The 16,697-nt window shown below is 63.9% G+C and overlaps 1 protein-coding gene across 1 annotated transcript in view; it reads left to right on the top strand.

Moving 5' to 3' along the window:
• LOC119104466 (CCR4-NOT transcription complex subunit 6-like) overlaps window positions 1-16,102 on the top strand; it is a 39,670-nt gene extending 23,568 nt beyond the window's left edge. The window contains exons 2-10 of the mRNA XM_037228182.1: window positions 6,866-6,998; window positions 8,580-8,673; window positions 10,243-10,397; window positions 11,738-11,834; window positions 12,142-12,315; window positions 12,944-13,070; window positions 13,453-13,633; window positions 14,056-14,195; window positions 14,904-16,102. Coding sequence (XP_037084077.1) covers window positions 6,866-6,998; window positions 8,580-8,673; window positions 10,243-10,397; window positions 11,738-11,834; window positions 12,142-12,315; window positions 12,944-13,070; window positions 13,453-13,633; window positions 14,056-14,195; window positions 14,904-14,983 — 1,181 coding nt within the window. The 3' untranslated portion in view covers window positions 14,984-16,102. The remainder of the gene's footprint in view (window positions 1-6,865; window positions 6,999-8,579; window positions 8,674-10,242; window positions 10,398-11,737; window positions 11,835-12,141; window positions 12,316-12,943; window positions 13,071-13,452; window positions 13,634-14,055; window positions 14,196-14,903) is intronic.
• The last annotated feature ends 595 nt before the right edge of the window (window positions 16,103-16,697 follow it).

Below are 16,697 nucleotides of genomic sequence, written 5' to 3'. Positions count from 1 at the left end.
GGTTTTTTTTTTGTTTATTGCAGGTTTCCCTCCATTGTGTTCGTTTTGCGGACGTTATCCCGGTTGTAACGTGCACTGGGCCAGTTTCGCCGCGTCGCTCGGTGCCGCCGACCGTCCCGAGCCCGACCTTTGGGCGGCGCTGACCTGGTTTCCCCGGGTGGGGAGCGCGCCGCCCGTGTGGCGGCGGCCGCCGGTCCGCCCCGCGGTCGGCCCTCGGACGGCTGCCGGGTGCCGCTGTTTGTCTGCGCCCGCGTGCGGAGATGGGCCGCGCTCATCAGCGCCACGGCGCCGTTTGCAGCCGTGCCATCCGGTTGGTTGCCCCCCCCCCCCCCCCTTCCTTTCGCCGCCGCTGGTGGGCCAGTTGGTGGCTGTGATAAACGTCGGGTGCTGCGCTGATTGTACGCTGTGGTGTCGGGGTGTAGTGATACCACAGTCTGATGTAGAGCATTGGGTTGCGCACTGCTCGACGTGTCCGTCCATTGGACTGTGCAGGCTCTCCGGCGATGGGTGCCGGCCGGGTCTCGCGCTGTCCTGGGGTCGCCAGCCGGACGCGCTCTCCGGTGATGGGTGCCGGCCGAGGTGTCGTGCTGCCCTGGGGTCGCCAGCTGGGTGCGCTCTCCGGCGATGGGTGCCGGCCGGGTCTCGCGCCGTCCTGAGGTCGCCAGCCGGGCGCGCTCTCCGGCGATGGGTGCCGGCCGGGTCTCGTGCTGTCCTGAGGTCGCCAGCTGGGTGCGCTCTCCGGCGATGGGTGCCGGCCGGGTCTCGCGCTGTCCTGGTGTAACCAGCCGGGCGCGCTCTCCGGCGATGGGTGCCGGCCGGGTCTCGTGCTGTCCTGAGGTCGCCAGCTGGGTGCGCTCTCCGGCGATGGGTGCTGGCCGGGTCTCGTGCTGTCCTTGCGTCACTAGCCGGACGCGCCTTTTCTGCGGTAGAGCAGGCCTTGCTGGAGCGTGGACCGCACCGGAGGAGAGTTGAGAGCTACTGAGTGTGGGGTCCCCTCCAGCGGCCGACGTGTCCAGCCTTGACCCGAGGACTGGCAGGCAGGTCAGTTCTGGGGGCACTGCTGGCTGGCAGGATCTAGGACTGGACCTTGGACCATAACTTGGACCTGCTCCAGTGCTCGAGCTTGGACCAGGACCTTGACCTGAACTCGAACCATTTGGAGCCACCGGAACTCGAGCACTTGGACCCGGACCCTGACCCGTACCTGGACCTGGACCTGGACCTGGACCTGGACCTGGACCTGGACCTGGACCTGGACCCGGACCTGGACCCGGACCCGGACATGGACCCGGACCTAGGCTGGCCGTGTCGGGCCATGCTGCAGCCCGGCCGGCTGTGCACTGCGCGTCTTGTGTCGGTGAACCAGGTCATGACCGCCTTTCCAGCGCCGGCAGCCGGGAGCGCCCGGCTCCGTGCGCTGGCTCGACCAGGGACGGCCGCTCCGTGGACTGACCGGGTCCTGAGCCGGAGCGGCCGCTCCGTGGGCTGGCCTCACCCCGGGACGGCTGCTCCGTGTGCTGACTCGACCCTGCACGGACGCTCCGCGGCTGCTGGCCAATAACACAGCGCTGCCGAGTGTAGAAAGCTGTCGGGCCGGTCGGGTCTACTGCAGCAGCGCGGCGTGCGGCGCTGGTGGTGCGGCGCTGTCACGGCGCGATGGTCGGCCGGTGACGACCGTCAGCCCCGCTGGCAGACGGCGCTGTCTCTGTCTCTGTCTCTGTCGGCGCTCCGGCCGGCTGGGGACCGCTAGCGGCTCGCTGGCTCCGCGCGGCCGCTGTTCGAAGGCGGCGGAAGCGGCGCTGCTGGAAATGACAGTTGCCCGGGGCGCGGAGCCAAGCGAGATCCGAACGGACCAAGTGGTATCGACGGATGCCACTTCCGCCGCTTTGGTATTCGTTTGTGGCGCCTGTGGGTCTGGCTAGTGGCATGGGACCCGGGACAAGTATTGTGCACGGCGAGATGGTATCCGGGACTGGAATGTTTCATTAGTGCTCGTCATTTCCTGTGCTTGATTTGAGGTTCTTTAGTTTCTCGTTAAGTCAGTGCTGCTGAATATGTTGTGCTTTTTTGGCTTCCGGACAGTGATTTGTAGCTCATGAAATTTAAACCATTCTGCTCTTGATGTGTCGGCCGACACGGAAGCTCCAAAGCAGTCAAACAGCCGACGAAGCCATTGGCGCCGGTGCGTCAGCTAATAGTGCCAGCGCCGCCAGCCTCTGCCAGCCGCCGCCAGCCGATCGGTCGCGGGGGTTTGGCGTAACAGCACGCGCGTAACTGCGCAAGAGGCCGGCCGGAGGCCCTTCCTGCGTATGATCCGACGGTGAGCGTGCCCGTTCACTGGGCACCGCCGGCTCAGAGTGACACCGCCCGGGTCACATGGACACCGCCCGGGTCAGAGTGACACCGCCCGGGTCAGAGTGACACCGCCCGGGTCAGAGTGACACCGCCCGGATCACATGGACACCGCCCGGGTCACCTGGAACGCCACCGTGTCCGTCTGGCGGTGCTGGCTGCCCACCTGGCGCCGTGACCTTTAGTCGCATGTGACCACTACAATGTCTCGCGCCTCGTGAAGGGTTGTGTCGGAACGGCCACCTGGTGGCCTTTACAGCAGTTTGGGGACGGCTGGAAACGGGCGGCGATGCTTTTCAGCATCGCGACATGGCGGTTGGCACGCGATGTGTGGGAAGGGGAGGGGTGACACTGCCGCTGTCTGTCCCCGATGACTGCTGGCTGCTGTTGGGACCGACAGCGGCTGGGCGGCGCACGAGCCGCCGTGCTAGGCGGCAGGCCCCAGCTCCGTCTGGGCAGAGGCAGGGTACACACACAGCCACAGCCCAGCGTGTGTGCAGTGTCGTCACTGGGGAGCTGGACGTCGGCGTCGTTTGAGCCCCTGCTCACGGCGGTGACTGTCTCTGCGCTTCTTCACAGGGGACGAACCGATCTTTGACGCGAGGATTGCTTCTGATTCATTGGAGCACATGTGGCTTTTATGATAATCTACTCGCCTACTCAATGCTCCATGACCGCGTAGGACACCAATTTTGACGTATCTAATTCAGGTTTGATGTCTTAGAGCGCTCAGCCCGCTGTTTACGCATGTGTCGGACAAATGAAGGCCGTTTGACAAAAAAGTGGGTCTAAATGACCGCTGCATGGACGTGCCCCTAAATTCCGAATACCACCACCACCAGCCACGTCTATCGACCTTCCAGGGAAAGGTCAGCGAGAGAGCTGTGAGCAGAGTATGAATGAAGTGACAGATTCGGGACATTATATGATAGGAGTGCGTCATGGAGTGTTGTCGCACTCAGGCCGCGGGGTCTGAGCAGGGTCTGAAAAGGGTCTGAGCAGGGTCTGAGTGGGGTCTGAGAAGGGTCTGAGTGGGGTCTGAGCAGGGTCTGAGGAGGGTCTGAGTGGGGTCTGAGTTGGGATATGGGGAGGGTTGAGTGGGATTGGGGAGGGTCCGAGACGGGGAGGGTCCGAGTGGGGTCTGAGCGGGGTCTGAGGAAGGTCTGAGGGGTCTGAGTGGGGTCTGAGGAGGGTCTGAGTGGGGTCTGATGGTGAGACACGATCAAGTCTGATCAGGTCATGCTATAACCACATGATTGCTGTTGGCCAACTATACTGCAGGCCCAGCGACGCACTAACGCATTCGTCGGTTCATGACAGAGCCGCGTTCAGACTGTGCTAGTAGGCGCTGTGATACAAGTATCTGGGCGTGTTGACACTAAAGTTCGGTAATTTTAGAATTTCTTCCCCGGCTCACTTTGCACAGTGCAGGGATTCACAGATGATTTTGGGTGGGTTGGGGGTGCATTCTGTAGGGAGTTTGGCTGACTTGTTGGGCGTCCATGGTGGCCTTGAGTGCTGGCAGGAGGCAGCTGGCAGCTGCGCGTCTCTGCCGTGCGTCGCTGTCAGGTCAGGTGTCTGCGGGGTGGGCGGTGCCGGCGTTCGGTACTGGTCACCGCCGATGCTCTGCGTCGCTAGGTCTGTCTAGGCTGCCGCCGAGCACCGCTCAAGCCGCGTCGGTCCGGGCTGAAATTGACTGTTGAAACAGTATAGTTACCGCGGTGCGGATTATTCGGAGACCATCCGATTTTGCAAATCTCGGGCTTATAATAGCCGCTTATTTCAGTGGAAAAGGCAGTGAAATCTCCACGTGGCAAGCGAGTGCGGTAACGGTTCAGTTGGCTGATGCCACTGGCACAGACCACCTCTCGAGACGACCTACTTGTTCTGGCGCTGCCTCCCCAGTCAGTCAGACGTTTCCGTTGTACCTCGAAAGCTGTTATCCAAGCTATGTGGCGTGGACGTGGTGTCGACGCCCTATGCCGGCCCGGTTTTTGCGACTGACCCTTCCACCAACCGACTGAGCGCCCCCCACCCGGAGAGGGAGGGGAAGAGGGGCCGTGGTGATCAGCTGCGCCGGCGGGGTGACGGCCTGAACCGGAAGAGCAGCACGCGCCCAACAGAAAGTCGGGCGCGCTCCAGGAACTGATGGCAGCGCGGGCTGGCCTTGTCACACGATCTCTCTCTCTCTCTCTCTCTCTCTCTCTCTCTCTCTCTCTCTCTCTCTCTCTCTCTCTCTCTCTCTCTCTCTCTCTCTCTCTCTCTCTCTCTCTCTCTCTCTCTCTCTCTCTCTCTCTCTCTCTCTCTCTCTCTCTCTCTCTCTCTCTCTCTCTCTCTCTCTCTCTCTCTCTCTCTCTCTCTCTCTCTCTCTCTCTCTCTCTCTCTCTCTCTCTCTCTCTCTCTCTCTCTCTCTCTCTCTCTCTCTCTCTCTCTCTCTCTCTCTCTCTCTCTCTCTCTCTCTCTCTCTCTCTCTCTCTCTCTCTCTCTCTCTCTCTCTCTCTCTCTCTCTCTCTCTCTCTCTCTCTCTCTCTCTCTCTCTCTCTCTCTCTCTCTCTCTCTCTCTCTCTCTCTCTCTCTCTCTCTCTCCTCTCTCCTCTCTCTCTCTCTCTCTCTCTCTCTCTCTTCTCTCTCTCTCTCTCTCTCTCTCTCTCTCTCTCTCTCTCTCTCTCTCTCTCTCTCTCTCTCTCTCTCTCTCTCTCTCTCGCGCTCCCTCTCCCTCTCTCTGTCATATCATCTTCCCTTGATTTTTTGACTGCTACACGCAGACGTTTTTTACACTCCCTCTTTCTTTGCTTTTTCCGTTGTCGTCATAGGTGACTGCGTACTTCTACGCGTGTTCTTTGTGAATCAGTTGTGTGTGGAAATATTGTCCAGGTTTGCCATCATTTCAAACCCACCAGCTTGGGTGTGCACTTTTGCTGTCAATGCAGCGGCAGAGCCAGTGACTAGAGCGCTGAGGGCCTGGGCTGGTGCGCCGCTTCCGTAGTGTCTCCGGGCGTCCAGTAGTGGCCGGAGCGGGCGCCGCCGGCTCCGGCCGCACCGTTGTTAGCGCCGCTGTGTTTGCGGCCGGTGGCGCCGGCTCCCACGCGGCCGGCGCCAGCGCCGCCGCACGCACGCGCCGCTGACCCAGTTACCGTTCCTTTGTTTACACGAGTCAGCTGGCCGCGCGCGTCACGGTCAGCTGATTGGGCACGCGCGCCGGCGCTGGGCGCCTCCGCCCCGGAGAAGCGCCGATTGCCCACTGTTAGCGTTTGACCGGACTTTGTCGCGTTTTGGCCTGTAGGCGCTGTGCAGCGATCGAGTGTGCACTACAGTGTGGTCTTGGTTGTAGTACGCTGAACGTGTCTGGAGCGAAGAACTGCGCCATGAAATGAAAAAGACAAGGCCATTGATGTTACTGCACATGAAGCAAGCCAACTATTTCTGACTGGAGTGTTCTGTTGTGATAACGGACCGTATATGAAGCCAACCAACTATTTCTGACTGGACTGTTCTGTTGTCATAACGAGAAAGCTGAGGCCTGCTGGACGATTGAGCTGTCATTGAAGACGATCTATCAGTGTGGAGTGGTGACGATTCATTGTTTACTTAAAAGACCCTGTTTTCAGAAGGAAAGACTCTCTCTCGCTCTCTTTGATATGGTCGACGCGCCCGGCTTTGTTGTCGGCCCTTTGTGATACGTCCGTAACATTTGGCCTGATGTGGCATACGACACGCTTTCCATCCCGGCAAATATCATTTGGTCTCCTAATCTGAGAACTGGACCCGGTGACGACGCGGGCTTTGGCCTCGCCACAAAATCGTCCATGGCTGGCGTGCCGCGCGGTTTTCTGTCCATGAAAGGCATGAGCTATTCACGGCGGTCATTCGCCGTCTCCGTGCGGTCGCCATTGTGGGCAGCGCATTCAGATAGAACCTTGCGCTGTTGGGCTGCCTATGCTAAAAAAAACTCTTTGTTCCCGTGCGGTTACGCAGGGATCACGGATTGTTACCGTAGAACGCAATCAATGCAGTGTTCTCACGGCTCCACGTCAGTTCCCAGTGTGTCTCCGGTTTTCAGAGTAGGGCTGAGAACGTGGGCCTCTTTTGTTTACAAAAACCTGCAACATCGGACTCCGTGCCAGGCTTTGTCCGCAAAGTAGACCGCGCCGTGCGCTGTGACCGTCGGTGCCAATCTGTCCGTGCCGTGCCTGTCGCCTGTGGCGGCCCGTGCCGTCCGCCGGGGCGGGTCCAGTTCCTCAGTATGGGTTCACTGCTTGCCAAGACTGGACTTCACCTGCCGGTTGTGGCCACTCGTGCCAGCCTGCGTTAACCCATGTTATTCGCTGTCATCCTGCCTCAGTACTTGTTAGCCCGTCGTAGACGTTGATTACCCCTCGTCCAGCGGCACTGCCTGTGTCAGCTTGTATAAGCGGTGATGGGCACGTGTGTGTGTGTGTGTGCGTGTGCCGGATGCGTGTGCGCGTGCGCCGGTGTGCAGGATGTCGTTCCGACGACGGCCCGTCTGTTGCAGTGAACGTGTCGCAGCCGCCGCAGCGGCCGTGGCTGCCGCTCGGTCGGCCCTCCAGCACCCACAGTACCTGCATCTTCACCGTCATGTGCTACAACGTGCTGTGCGAGAAGTATGCCACGCGCCAGATGTACGGGTGAGTGCGGCGCAGAGGCCGGGCGCGGGCGGCGCCGAGCACGGCGCGGCACGGAGCAGCGGCGTGGTGACGGGCCCAGGGCCGTGTGGTCCGTGTGTACGGGATAACCTGGGGTGGGGCAGGCTCTGCTACTGGGCGTCGCTTCACGGCCGGGTCATGGCGGCCCAGGACGGGGACTTCTGTGGGCTGCTGGACTGGTCAGGGACTGCGTCTGGTGTGAAGATGCGGATGAACAGGGCGTGTGACGGTGGTGCCAGAGTGGGAAGAGAGGCAGAGAGACAGAGAGTGGGAAGAGAGGCAGAAGGAAGAGGCAACGGGAAGCGGTGTGGGATCAGATATTCGTCCCGGCGCAAACGACGGCAGCAGGGGGGCAGAGACGCTTGCCGCAGTTGTAAAGAAGCTGGCCCCGGCCAGACAGCAGCGGCGCGCTCTGTGTGGTCCCCCAGTGGCCAGCCGGTGTGGCAGGGGCCCGCGCCTGCGTCCCCCTCCCCCGAACACACCCACACCCACGCTACACAGCGGTCTGTGTCGGCGTGCGCCCAGCGGTACCCAGCACTGCAGGTGTGTATCCCGTCAGTGTCCCATTTTGTCCGTCATCGTCCGTGAAGCGGTGTTGCGCTGTGCCAGCCGTCGTGTCGGCCTCTAATTGACTGTGCCGGTGCTATGTCACCTGGCCAGTTAGCCGAGGCCAGTCGGTGAGCCACGATTTCAGTCATGTCACGATGTCGGTCGTGTCACGATGTCGGCCGTATCACACGATGTCGGTCATGTCAAGATGTCACGTCACGATGTCGGCCGTGACACGATGTCGGCCGTGACACGATGTCGGTCATGTCACGATGTCGGTCATGTCACGATGTCGGCCGTGTCATGATGTCGGCCGTGACACGATGTCGGTCATGTCACGATGTCGGTCATGTCACGATGTCTGTTATGTCACGATGTCGGTCATGTTACGATGTCGGTCATGTCACGATGTCGGCCGTGTCATGATGTCGGCCGTGTCATGATGTCGGTCATGTCACGATGTCGGTCATGTCACGATGTCGGCCGTTTCATGATGTCGGCCGTGTCACAATGTCGGTCATGTCACGATGTCGGCCGCGTCATGATGTCGGCTGTGTCACTGATGTCGGTCATGATGTTGGCCAGCGTGTTCCGTGTATCGTCCAGTATGACATATTTTTATTCATCCAACTAATGGGTTGCCACGACAGCCAACGCCTCCGCCCGTAAATGTTACAGCCTGGTGTCAGTGCGCTGCTGCGACTGTCATCATGTCAGGCTATCGCTGCTGCCGTGTGTTCGATGTGCGTTACCGCGACCGTCCAACGTCATGCCATCAGCAGGCTGTGTCAGCCTGTCACGGGTAATCAGTGGTATGTCCACTGTGCCGTTGACTACCAGCGGCGTGTCATTTGTGGTCACCTGACAGCTTGTGACGGTCGGTGTGCCGATGTGTCAGCCGGGGTGTGCTCCGGCGGTCGGTGTGCCGATGTGTCAGCGTGCTCGGAGGGTCGGTGTGCCGTGTGCCCCGTCCGTGGGCCGTGCAGTCAGCTGACTATTGTCCCGCCGCCGCAGTTACTGCCCCAACTGGGCGCTGGAGTGGGAGTACCGGAAGAAGAACATCATGCAGGAGATACGCAACTACTCCGCCGACATCATCACGCTGCAGGTGCGTGTGATAGCCCTCTCTCTCTCTCTCTCTCTCTCTCTCTATGGCGTGGTGGCCATCCCTGCATGGCACGCCGGCGCTCTGTCGCAGGCGTCGTGGGCGGCGGGTCCGGGCAACGGCCGCTGGCAGCGGCTGCCCGCGCGGTCTCCGTACGTCGGCCCCTGCGAGGTGACCCTCACCCAGCGGCGGGGTCTTCTGACGCGGTGCGCAGCGGTCGTCCAGGACCGCTCCCACTGACGGCATGCGTGTGGGCAGGCGGCAGCCCGGCGACCGGGCAGTGGCGCCGCCAGGCCGCCGCCCAAGCGTGTCGTCGGCCACACTGACCCGGCAGGCGCTGAGAGGTCCCCGTCGGTGGCCCGCCTCTGGCGAGAGGGCGGCTGGCGGGGCCGGTACGCCGGCGCGGCGGCATCCGTCTCGCCGGCCCCCTGCCAGCGGCCCTGCTCGAGACGCGCGTGTCACGGCGCCGCCCGCCCCGGGCTGGCCTCGGCACGAGTCGAAACCAGTTCCAAACACCTGGCGCGTGGGCATGCTGACGTCATTTATGCGCTGCTGCCTATAACCCCGCGAGCGCATGGCTGCTGTTTGTGGCTGACGTCAGTCGCCAACCGTGTGCAGGCCGGCCGCTGGGCCGAGCCTCGCTCCGCAGTTATAGGCAGCATGCAGGGAAATCTGACTGAACGCGGGACGCTGCGTACACGGCCGCCTGTGCTGCGATTGGCGCGCTGTGTGACGCGGCGCGTGTGGTGATGCCGCACCACGTGCGGCGGTGCCGCACCACGTGTGGTGGTGCCGTAACGCGTGGGGTGGTGCCGCACCCCGTACGGTCTGGCGCGCCTCCAGCCGGCCGTCCCCACCGCGATCGGCGCCACCGACCGTCGGCCGAGCGGCCGACCCGACGCCAGCCGGCGCCCCAGTGACCCGGTACCCCCAGATGTTGAGAGAGCGCGCACACCCGGGTCAGCTGGACCCGCGCGCGATCGCGCTTAAACAATAAGTGGTGCCGGCGACGGATGCACGACAGGCGGCTTTGTGCGCTTCACAATGCAGCTGATGACGAGTGGCGGCTCTCTGGCGTCCGCCGACGCCGCCGCCGCCGCCGGCCCGCCCGGGCACGGGAGCGTTTCTCCCGTGTCACACCTTTCTCCGGCCGGCATTGTCTCCCACTTTCTCTCGTCCCCTCTGCACGCGCGCGCTCTCTGTCTCCCTTCCTCGACCGACCCTTTGGCGCTTCCTGTATCTGATGTCTCTTCACCTCTCAACGTCTCTCTTGTGCTCTCTCCGATCTCTGGCATCATGGCTCTGTGCGGTTTTCCGGCCCGCTCTGCGCCCGCGGCCCGTCTGCTTCCGCAACACGCCTCTGCAGCGGTCGGAGCCGGCTCGTTCCATTTTGTTAGCGTGTCGTTGCTGTGCTCGTCGACTGCCGCTTGTCAGCTGTGCCCGTCTGGCCGCTTCTCTCGTGCGCTCGGCTCTCTCGCGTGTGCGTGTGATCATCTGCTGCGTGTCATGCGCGGCGTGCTCGCCCGGTGGCTGACGTCCGAGGTTTGACGGTCGCGCGGGGTTTGTCCGCAGGAGGTGCAGACGGACCAGTTCTACAATTTCTTCCTGCCGATGCTGCAGCGAGACAAGTACGAAGGCATCTTCTCGCCCAAGTCGCGGGCCAAGACCATGGCGGAGAGCGAGCGGAAATACGTCGACGGATGCGCCATCTTCTGGCGAACGGAAAAGTAAGAGTTCGGCGCGCTGCCGCTGTGCCGTGAGTGCGGCGCGCCGGCGCGGCCGGTGTTTCGGCTTGGCTGGCGACGGACGCCGTTAGCAGTGTGTGTGTGTCGGGGCTTGTCAGAGACCGTATCTGAGCACGCCCGCGGCGCGCTCGGCGGAGCGCGGACAGGCCCGGCAGCGGATACTCGGCGGCGGCTGGGCACGTGGCGCGTGACGGCGTGACGGTCACAGGCGTCACGCCCGGCGCCGCCGTCTCGCTGGCAACGGGGCTGCGAATTGGAGTGTGTCGGCGGCAGCGGGCAGGTGACGCCGGCGGTAGTCTGACAGACGGCCGAGGGGCGGGGCGGAGGCGGCCGCGAGCCGTGGTCTGGGGGTCCACTGGGGAACTCAGGAAGGGATAGAGTTCGCCGGCTGGAGGGCGGAGAAAGTCGCGGGGTGAGCGACTAGGGACCTCGCATCGTGGGAGAATAACAGAGGCTCGACGTAGGCTCGACATGGTTTTTATTGCACTAAGCTGAGTTGCGTTTTAATAAAGTACATTGATTGCGTGTGCTCTTGACTGGTTTATACGTAGGCATTGCATGGATGAACTGAATGAAGGACTGTGACCAAGGCGACGACCGCGAACGCCACAGGGTGTCTGTGTTGGGAGACAGCGAGTCCCTGATATGTGACCCGGGGAGACAGGGACAGGCTCTGGGATCAGAGGCTGGGAGATCCCCGGGTCGGTGGCTGGTTTATGGCCGGGAGTCCGGGAGGCTCGCCGGGTTTGTCAGTGACGTCAGAGTCCGCTGGCGGCCGCCGGTGGCGTGCTCGCGGCGCGGCCGGTGTGTCGGAGCTGACGGAGTGCGGGGCGTCAGCGCGGCCGGCCGTCCGTGCCTTGTGTGGGTCTGTGTGGTGTGGTGCCCTGTGTGTGGGTCAGTCTGTGCCCGGCTCAGTCGAGCCGCCGTCCAGCACGCGAGGCGTCGGGCCGAGCGCGGCCGGCCGTCTGTGCCTTGTGTGGGTCTGTGTGGTGTGGTGCCCTGTGTGTGGGTCAGTCTGTGCCCGGCCGAGTCGAGCCGCCGTCCAGCACGCGCGACATCGGGCTGAGCGCGGCCGGCCGTCTGTGCCTTGTGTGGGTCTGTGTGGTGTGGTGCCCTGTGTGTGGGTCAGTCTGTGCCCGGCTCAGTCGAGCCGCCGTCCAGCACGCGCGACATCGGGCTGAGCGCGGCCGGCCGTCTGTGCCTTGTGTGGGTCTGTGTGGTGTGGTGCCCTGTGTGTGGGTCAGTCTGTGCCCGGCTCAGTCGAGCCGCCGTCCAGCACGCGCCACATCGGGCTGAGCGCGGCCGGACGTCTGTGTGCGCAGGTTCAGCCTGGTGAAGGAGTACCTCATCGAGTTCAACCAGCTGGCCATGGCCAACGCCGAGGGCTCGGACGACATGCTCAACCGAGTGATGACCAAGGTGAGAAGGGTGGGCGGAGGGCGGCCCCGAGCTTGGTACCGCTTCCCGGCGAATAACGTGCTGTTATGATAATAGTGGGTTAATGTGGCAATGATGTGCCATGATTGCCCTCGGAGATCGGATTTGCACTTAGTACCCGCGGTTCGTTTATGGGCGAACCGTGGCGAGTAATGGCTGCATGCTTGTCGATGTCTGTGCGTTAACATATGTGAAGTGCGCGGTTTTCGGCCGTCCGGGACCGCTCCGACCGCCACTGACACGCGGGCCGGCCGGACCCCACTGACGGGCCCGGGTGCCGTGGCCGCAGGACAACATCGGCCTGGCGGCCATGCTGGAGACGCGCGAGGCGGCCTGGGAGAGCGGGGCGCCGGCCGAGCCCGGCCAGCAGATGCAGCGGCTCATGGTCTGCACGGCCCACATCCACTGGGACCCGGAGTTCTGCGACGTCAAGCTCATCCAGACCATGATGCTTATGAGCGAGGTGGGTCGTGAGCCGCCGTTGTCCCGCGTCTGGGGGGGAGGGGTGGGGGTCACGGCCGGGAGGCGACGCCTCAGGCTGTGCGGCGGCGCTGACGACCCGCTGCCCGGATCAGGCGCGCTGGTGGTTCCGTGTGGCGTGGCTGGGTTACTCGGCCTCTGTGTGGGGGGAGGTCCCAGACTGAAGTGCTCCCGAAGTGGGGCCGTCGGGAGGTGCGCGTGTGTGCAGTGAGTGCTTTAGATATCTGGGAGGTTGTCTTCAGGCTACATAGCATGCAGATGCAGAAGGTCGATGATCGCGCCGCGAACACGGGGCCCATGCCGCATGCTGAGGCGGCCCCGGATCCCTTTATGCGCGGTGTACGCAAGTCCATTCGCGACAGCTTAACGGAAAGCGACTCGAGCACATTGTTCTCGCTTTGTCTGGACTCCCAAGAGCAGCCAGCACAGGCAATCGTATCAATTCAAGACAGTCTCGCATGCGCGCGGCTGCCCCGGGTTGGAGCTGCGGTGTCACCCGTTGACACGGCCGCTGGGGTGAGCGTCGTCACTGACCTGCGCCGTGTGCCGTGTGCCATGTGACGTGGGTGGCGGCGCCGGCTGACGCTCGCCGGCCCGATGTGCGTCGCCAGATCCGGCAGATCATGGAGCAGGCCGGCCGCGAGGTGGCCAGCTTCCGGCCCGGCGGCGGCCACCGCTCGGCCTCCAACAACATCCAGCTGCTGCTCTGCGGCGACCTCAACTCGCTGCCCGACTCCGGTACGTCCGCCGGCCGGGCGCCGGGGCGGAGAGGGGGCGGTACGGCCGGCTCCGGTACGGGCGCCGGCCAGAGGGGGGCGGAGAGGAGGCGGTACGGCCGGCTCCGGTACTGCCGCCGGCCGGGCGCTGGCTGGAGGGAGGTGGAGAGGGGCCATACGTCCGGCTTCGGTACAGCCGCCGGCCGGACGTCGGACCCGGAGGGGGGGGGGGGGGGGGGCGGGGAGGGGGCGGTACGCCCGGCTCCGGTACGGCCGCCGGCCGGGCGTCGGAGCGGGTGGCGGGGCGGACTTTCTGTCGTGTTTGTGTCGTGGCTTGACGTGATGTGACGCTGCCTTGGTCTGACGTGACGTGACGTGACGTGACGTGACGTCGACCGCTGCAGGCGTGGTTGAGTTCCTGGTGAACGGCCGCATACCTGCCAACCACCCGGACTTCAAGGAGCTCGGCTACAGAACATGCCTGAAGAAGCTGTCCGTGTCCAACGAGCGCAGCGGCGAGTTCACCCACCCGTTCCGGCTTGCCAGCAGCTACTCGCCCGACATTATGCCATACACCAACTACACGTGAGCTACCGGCGCGGGCCAGACAGGCACACGTGACCTGTCGGCCATCGCTTCCTCGCCCGACATCATGCCATACACCAGTTTGTATCCGCGCGAGGTGGTCGCTTGGCAACACGACGGTTAGTTTGGAGTTACCGGCGTCGCGCTATTCGACCTGTGCGCCGCCGACGTCCTGTTCTTCATTGGGTGCCGTGGCAGCGGGGTTGCGCGACCACTAGCAGCGGGGTTGCGCGTGATCAACTGGGACCTGCGCCGCCTCATTGTCGCCTGTGGTCGTGGCCTCCCGACCGCGGCGCTGCCACGCCCGAGCCGGCCTGCGTGTCTCCCCGGTCTCCCGTCTGTGGGGCCGACTGGGGTGCTGCTGTCAGTGTCTGGGCGAGCTCGGCTCACCGGCCCGCCCTGACTGCCGGCCGCCGCCGCAGGTACGACTTCAAAGGCATCATCGACTACATCTTCTACTGCCGGGACACGATGACGCCGCTGGGCATCCTGGGCCCGCTGGACCCGGACTGGCTGCGCGACAACAAGGTGCAGGGCTGCCCGCACCCGCACGTGCCGTCAGGTGAGCCCACCGCCGCTCAGGGAGGGGGGGGGGGGGTGACACTGGGGGCCGCCGGCCAGAGCGCCGACACCAAGGGAGAGGGCCGGCCAGGGCTGACACCGGGGGGCCGCCGGCGGGCCGCGTTTACGGTGCAGAGCGGGCTGCCGGGTGTGACCTTCGCAGGCGATCAGCTGTCACTGGTCCAGCACCGGCGGCCTGTCCACCGCTGTCGGCTGCCTACAATCTCCTGCCCGCCTGGGTGTCGTGCCCGGCCTACGTGGCAAGTCTGGCGGTTGTTGGAGGTGCTGCGCTCGTACTATTCAAACGTTCGAACATTCACCAGTTTTACAACCGGGAAACTTCCGTGCGGTTTGTTTGCCCTTGTTCTTGTTCTGCTTGTGACTCGGTTGGTGGGTCGTGTCCGTGTCTGCGGTCCGCCCGCGGCCGCGCGGTGGTTGGCGTCAGCTTCCCTCGCTGTCCGTCCGGATGACTGCCGCTCCGCGCCGGAGGCCGGTGGTGCAGTGGTTAGGCTGCGCATCCGGGCAGCCAGAGGTGCGGAGTTCGATTGTCCACGGTGCCCGCCCTTCCCGCGGGGGAAGAGGCAGGAGACGCCGTGTAGTCGCGGCTGCTGGGTGCGTCGTGAAGCCCTAGTGACGCCGCTGTGGGCCAGCGCTCGGGTGTCTGCCCGCGCATGCGTCTGACGGCGTCCCCGCCGTGCCGCTGCTTCAGACCACTTCTCGCTGCTGGTGGAGCTGGAGATGTCTCCGGCGCGGTCGGACGCCGCCAACGGCATCATCGGTCACCGGTAGCCGGCAGTGCCACCTGGCCGCCGCTCCAATCAACACAACTACCGCCGTCCGCCGAGAGATGGCGCTGGTGGTGCCGCCCGCGCTCCACTGTTTTTTTACTAGCGTTCCATTGGTGCTGGTGGAGGCCCGGTCGTGTCGGCGCGTGCGAGGACGTGTGGAAGAGTGGCCGGAAAAGCGAGAAGTGGTGTCCGTGTTCCGGCTCGCTCAAGCGTGCGAGTCGCGTGTGCGCGTGGGCGTCTGACCCGAGCGCGTCCAATGTGCTGGTGTGAAGAGGGTGCGCGCCGTCGCCCTCCCCCTTTGTCTGCCTGTCTTTGCCGACCGTGTTGCCCAGTGTTAGTGGCGCCACCGTCCGCGCGCGGCGGCAGTTGTAGTTCCGCCGCCGGCCGCCCTGCGCCCCGAGCGCTGTCGTCGCCAGTCCCGTCTACTTAGGACGTCCAGTACAAAAGTGCGGTTGCGGCGTCTCCTGTCAAAATTGGCCGGTGCCGCGTGCTCGGCCCCGCCCCGTCTGGTTGTCTTTCAGCGCCGGCCGGCGTGGCGACAGCGGCGGCCGCCGCCGCCTGCCCGCCTCCCCCACCCACCCACCCACCCGGCCGGCGGTGGCCAGACCGCGAGGGCGGCCGGGGCGCCAGCGAGCGGGCGCGGGCGCGTGCGAGTGTCTGTGTATTTTTAGATCTCACGTATAGATGTGACGGCTGAGCGGCGGTGCGCGCCACCCACCGTTGTCTGTTGGAGGCGGCTCGCCGGCCGGTGGCGCTGGCTGGCCCGGTCCGGCCGGGCCCGGGCGCCCCTGTGATTGGCCCGATATTTTTGATCTATTTTACCTGTACTCTTGGTTGGCGCGGCGGGCGAGCGGTCGTCGGCCGCGCGTTTTGAGCGCCGTTTTATCCCTGCCCATCATGTCGCGAGCGAGCGGGCGGCCAGCGCGTGCGTGCGTGTGCGTGAGCGTGTACATATTTTATTCCACTGAGCTGTGCGCGCGCGCGCGGTCGCGGCGGCGGGCTGCCGCGCGCGCCCAGTACAAACTCGGTACAACGCAGGGCGGTCGGGTGCCAGCCGGGCCGGGGTCGCGGGGCCCCTCTGGCGCTATGTGTACATATAATACAAACTTCACTGAATGACGCACGATCCGTAATGAACGGCGCGACCAGTCTACGGAACGACCAGTCTACGGAACGGCCAGCCTGTACGGAACGACCAGTCTACGGAACGACCAGTCTACGGAACGGCCAGCCTGTACGGATCGACCAGTTTGTACGGAATGACCAGTCTGTACGGAACAATCAGTCAATACTGAACGACCAGTCGGGGGCGTAACACAGCACAGCGGCACAACAGCCGAAACCCCACATGGGAGGTCCTGGCTCTTATTGCCGGCTGCGCCTATGACAGCTCAATCGGCTACGGCTACGGCAGCTCAATCGGCCACGGCTGCTGTTTTGCGAGCCGTTATCTTCATGGTGGGCCCTCGCCACTGCCTCCTGAGGGCTTCGGTGACGGTGAGGCTTGCGATCTCCCACACGGCGGGGAATCTGCGATGGCTGATGTCAAGTCTGTAGTCGGACCAGTCTAAACTGAGGCGATCGGTCTGAATTGAGCGACGACCTGGCTGAAGTGCGCGACGACCGGTCTGAGCTGAGCGGCGACCAGTCTGAATTGAGTGACGACCAGTTTGAACTGAGCGATGACCAGTCTGAACTGAGCGACGACCAGTCTG

The sequence above is a fragment of the Pollicipes pollicipes genome, unplaced genomic scaffold (assembly GCF_011947565.3).
Source record: "Pollicipes pollicipes isolate AB1234 unplaced genomic scaffold, Ppol_2.1 Scaffold_6052;HRSCAF=7182_pilon_pilon_pilon, whole genome shotgun sequence".
Lineage (NCBI taxonomy): Eukaryota > Metazoa > Arthropoda > Thecostraca > Pollicipedomorpha > Pollicipedidae > Pollicipes > Pollicipes pollicipes.
Note: the sequence above shows the minus strand (reverse complement) of the source record. Positions and strands in the feature narration are given on the sequence as shown.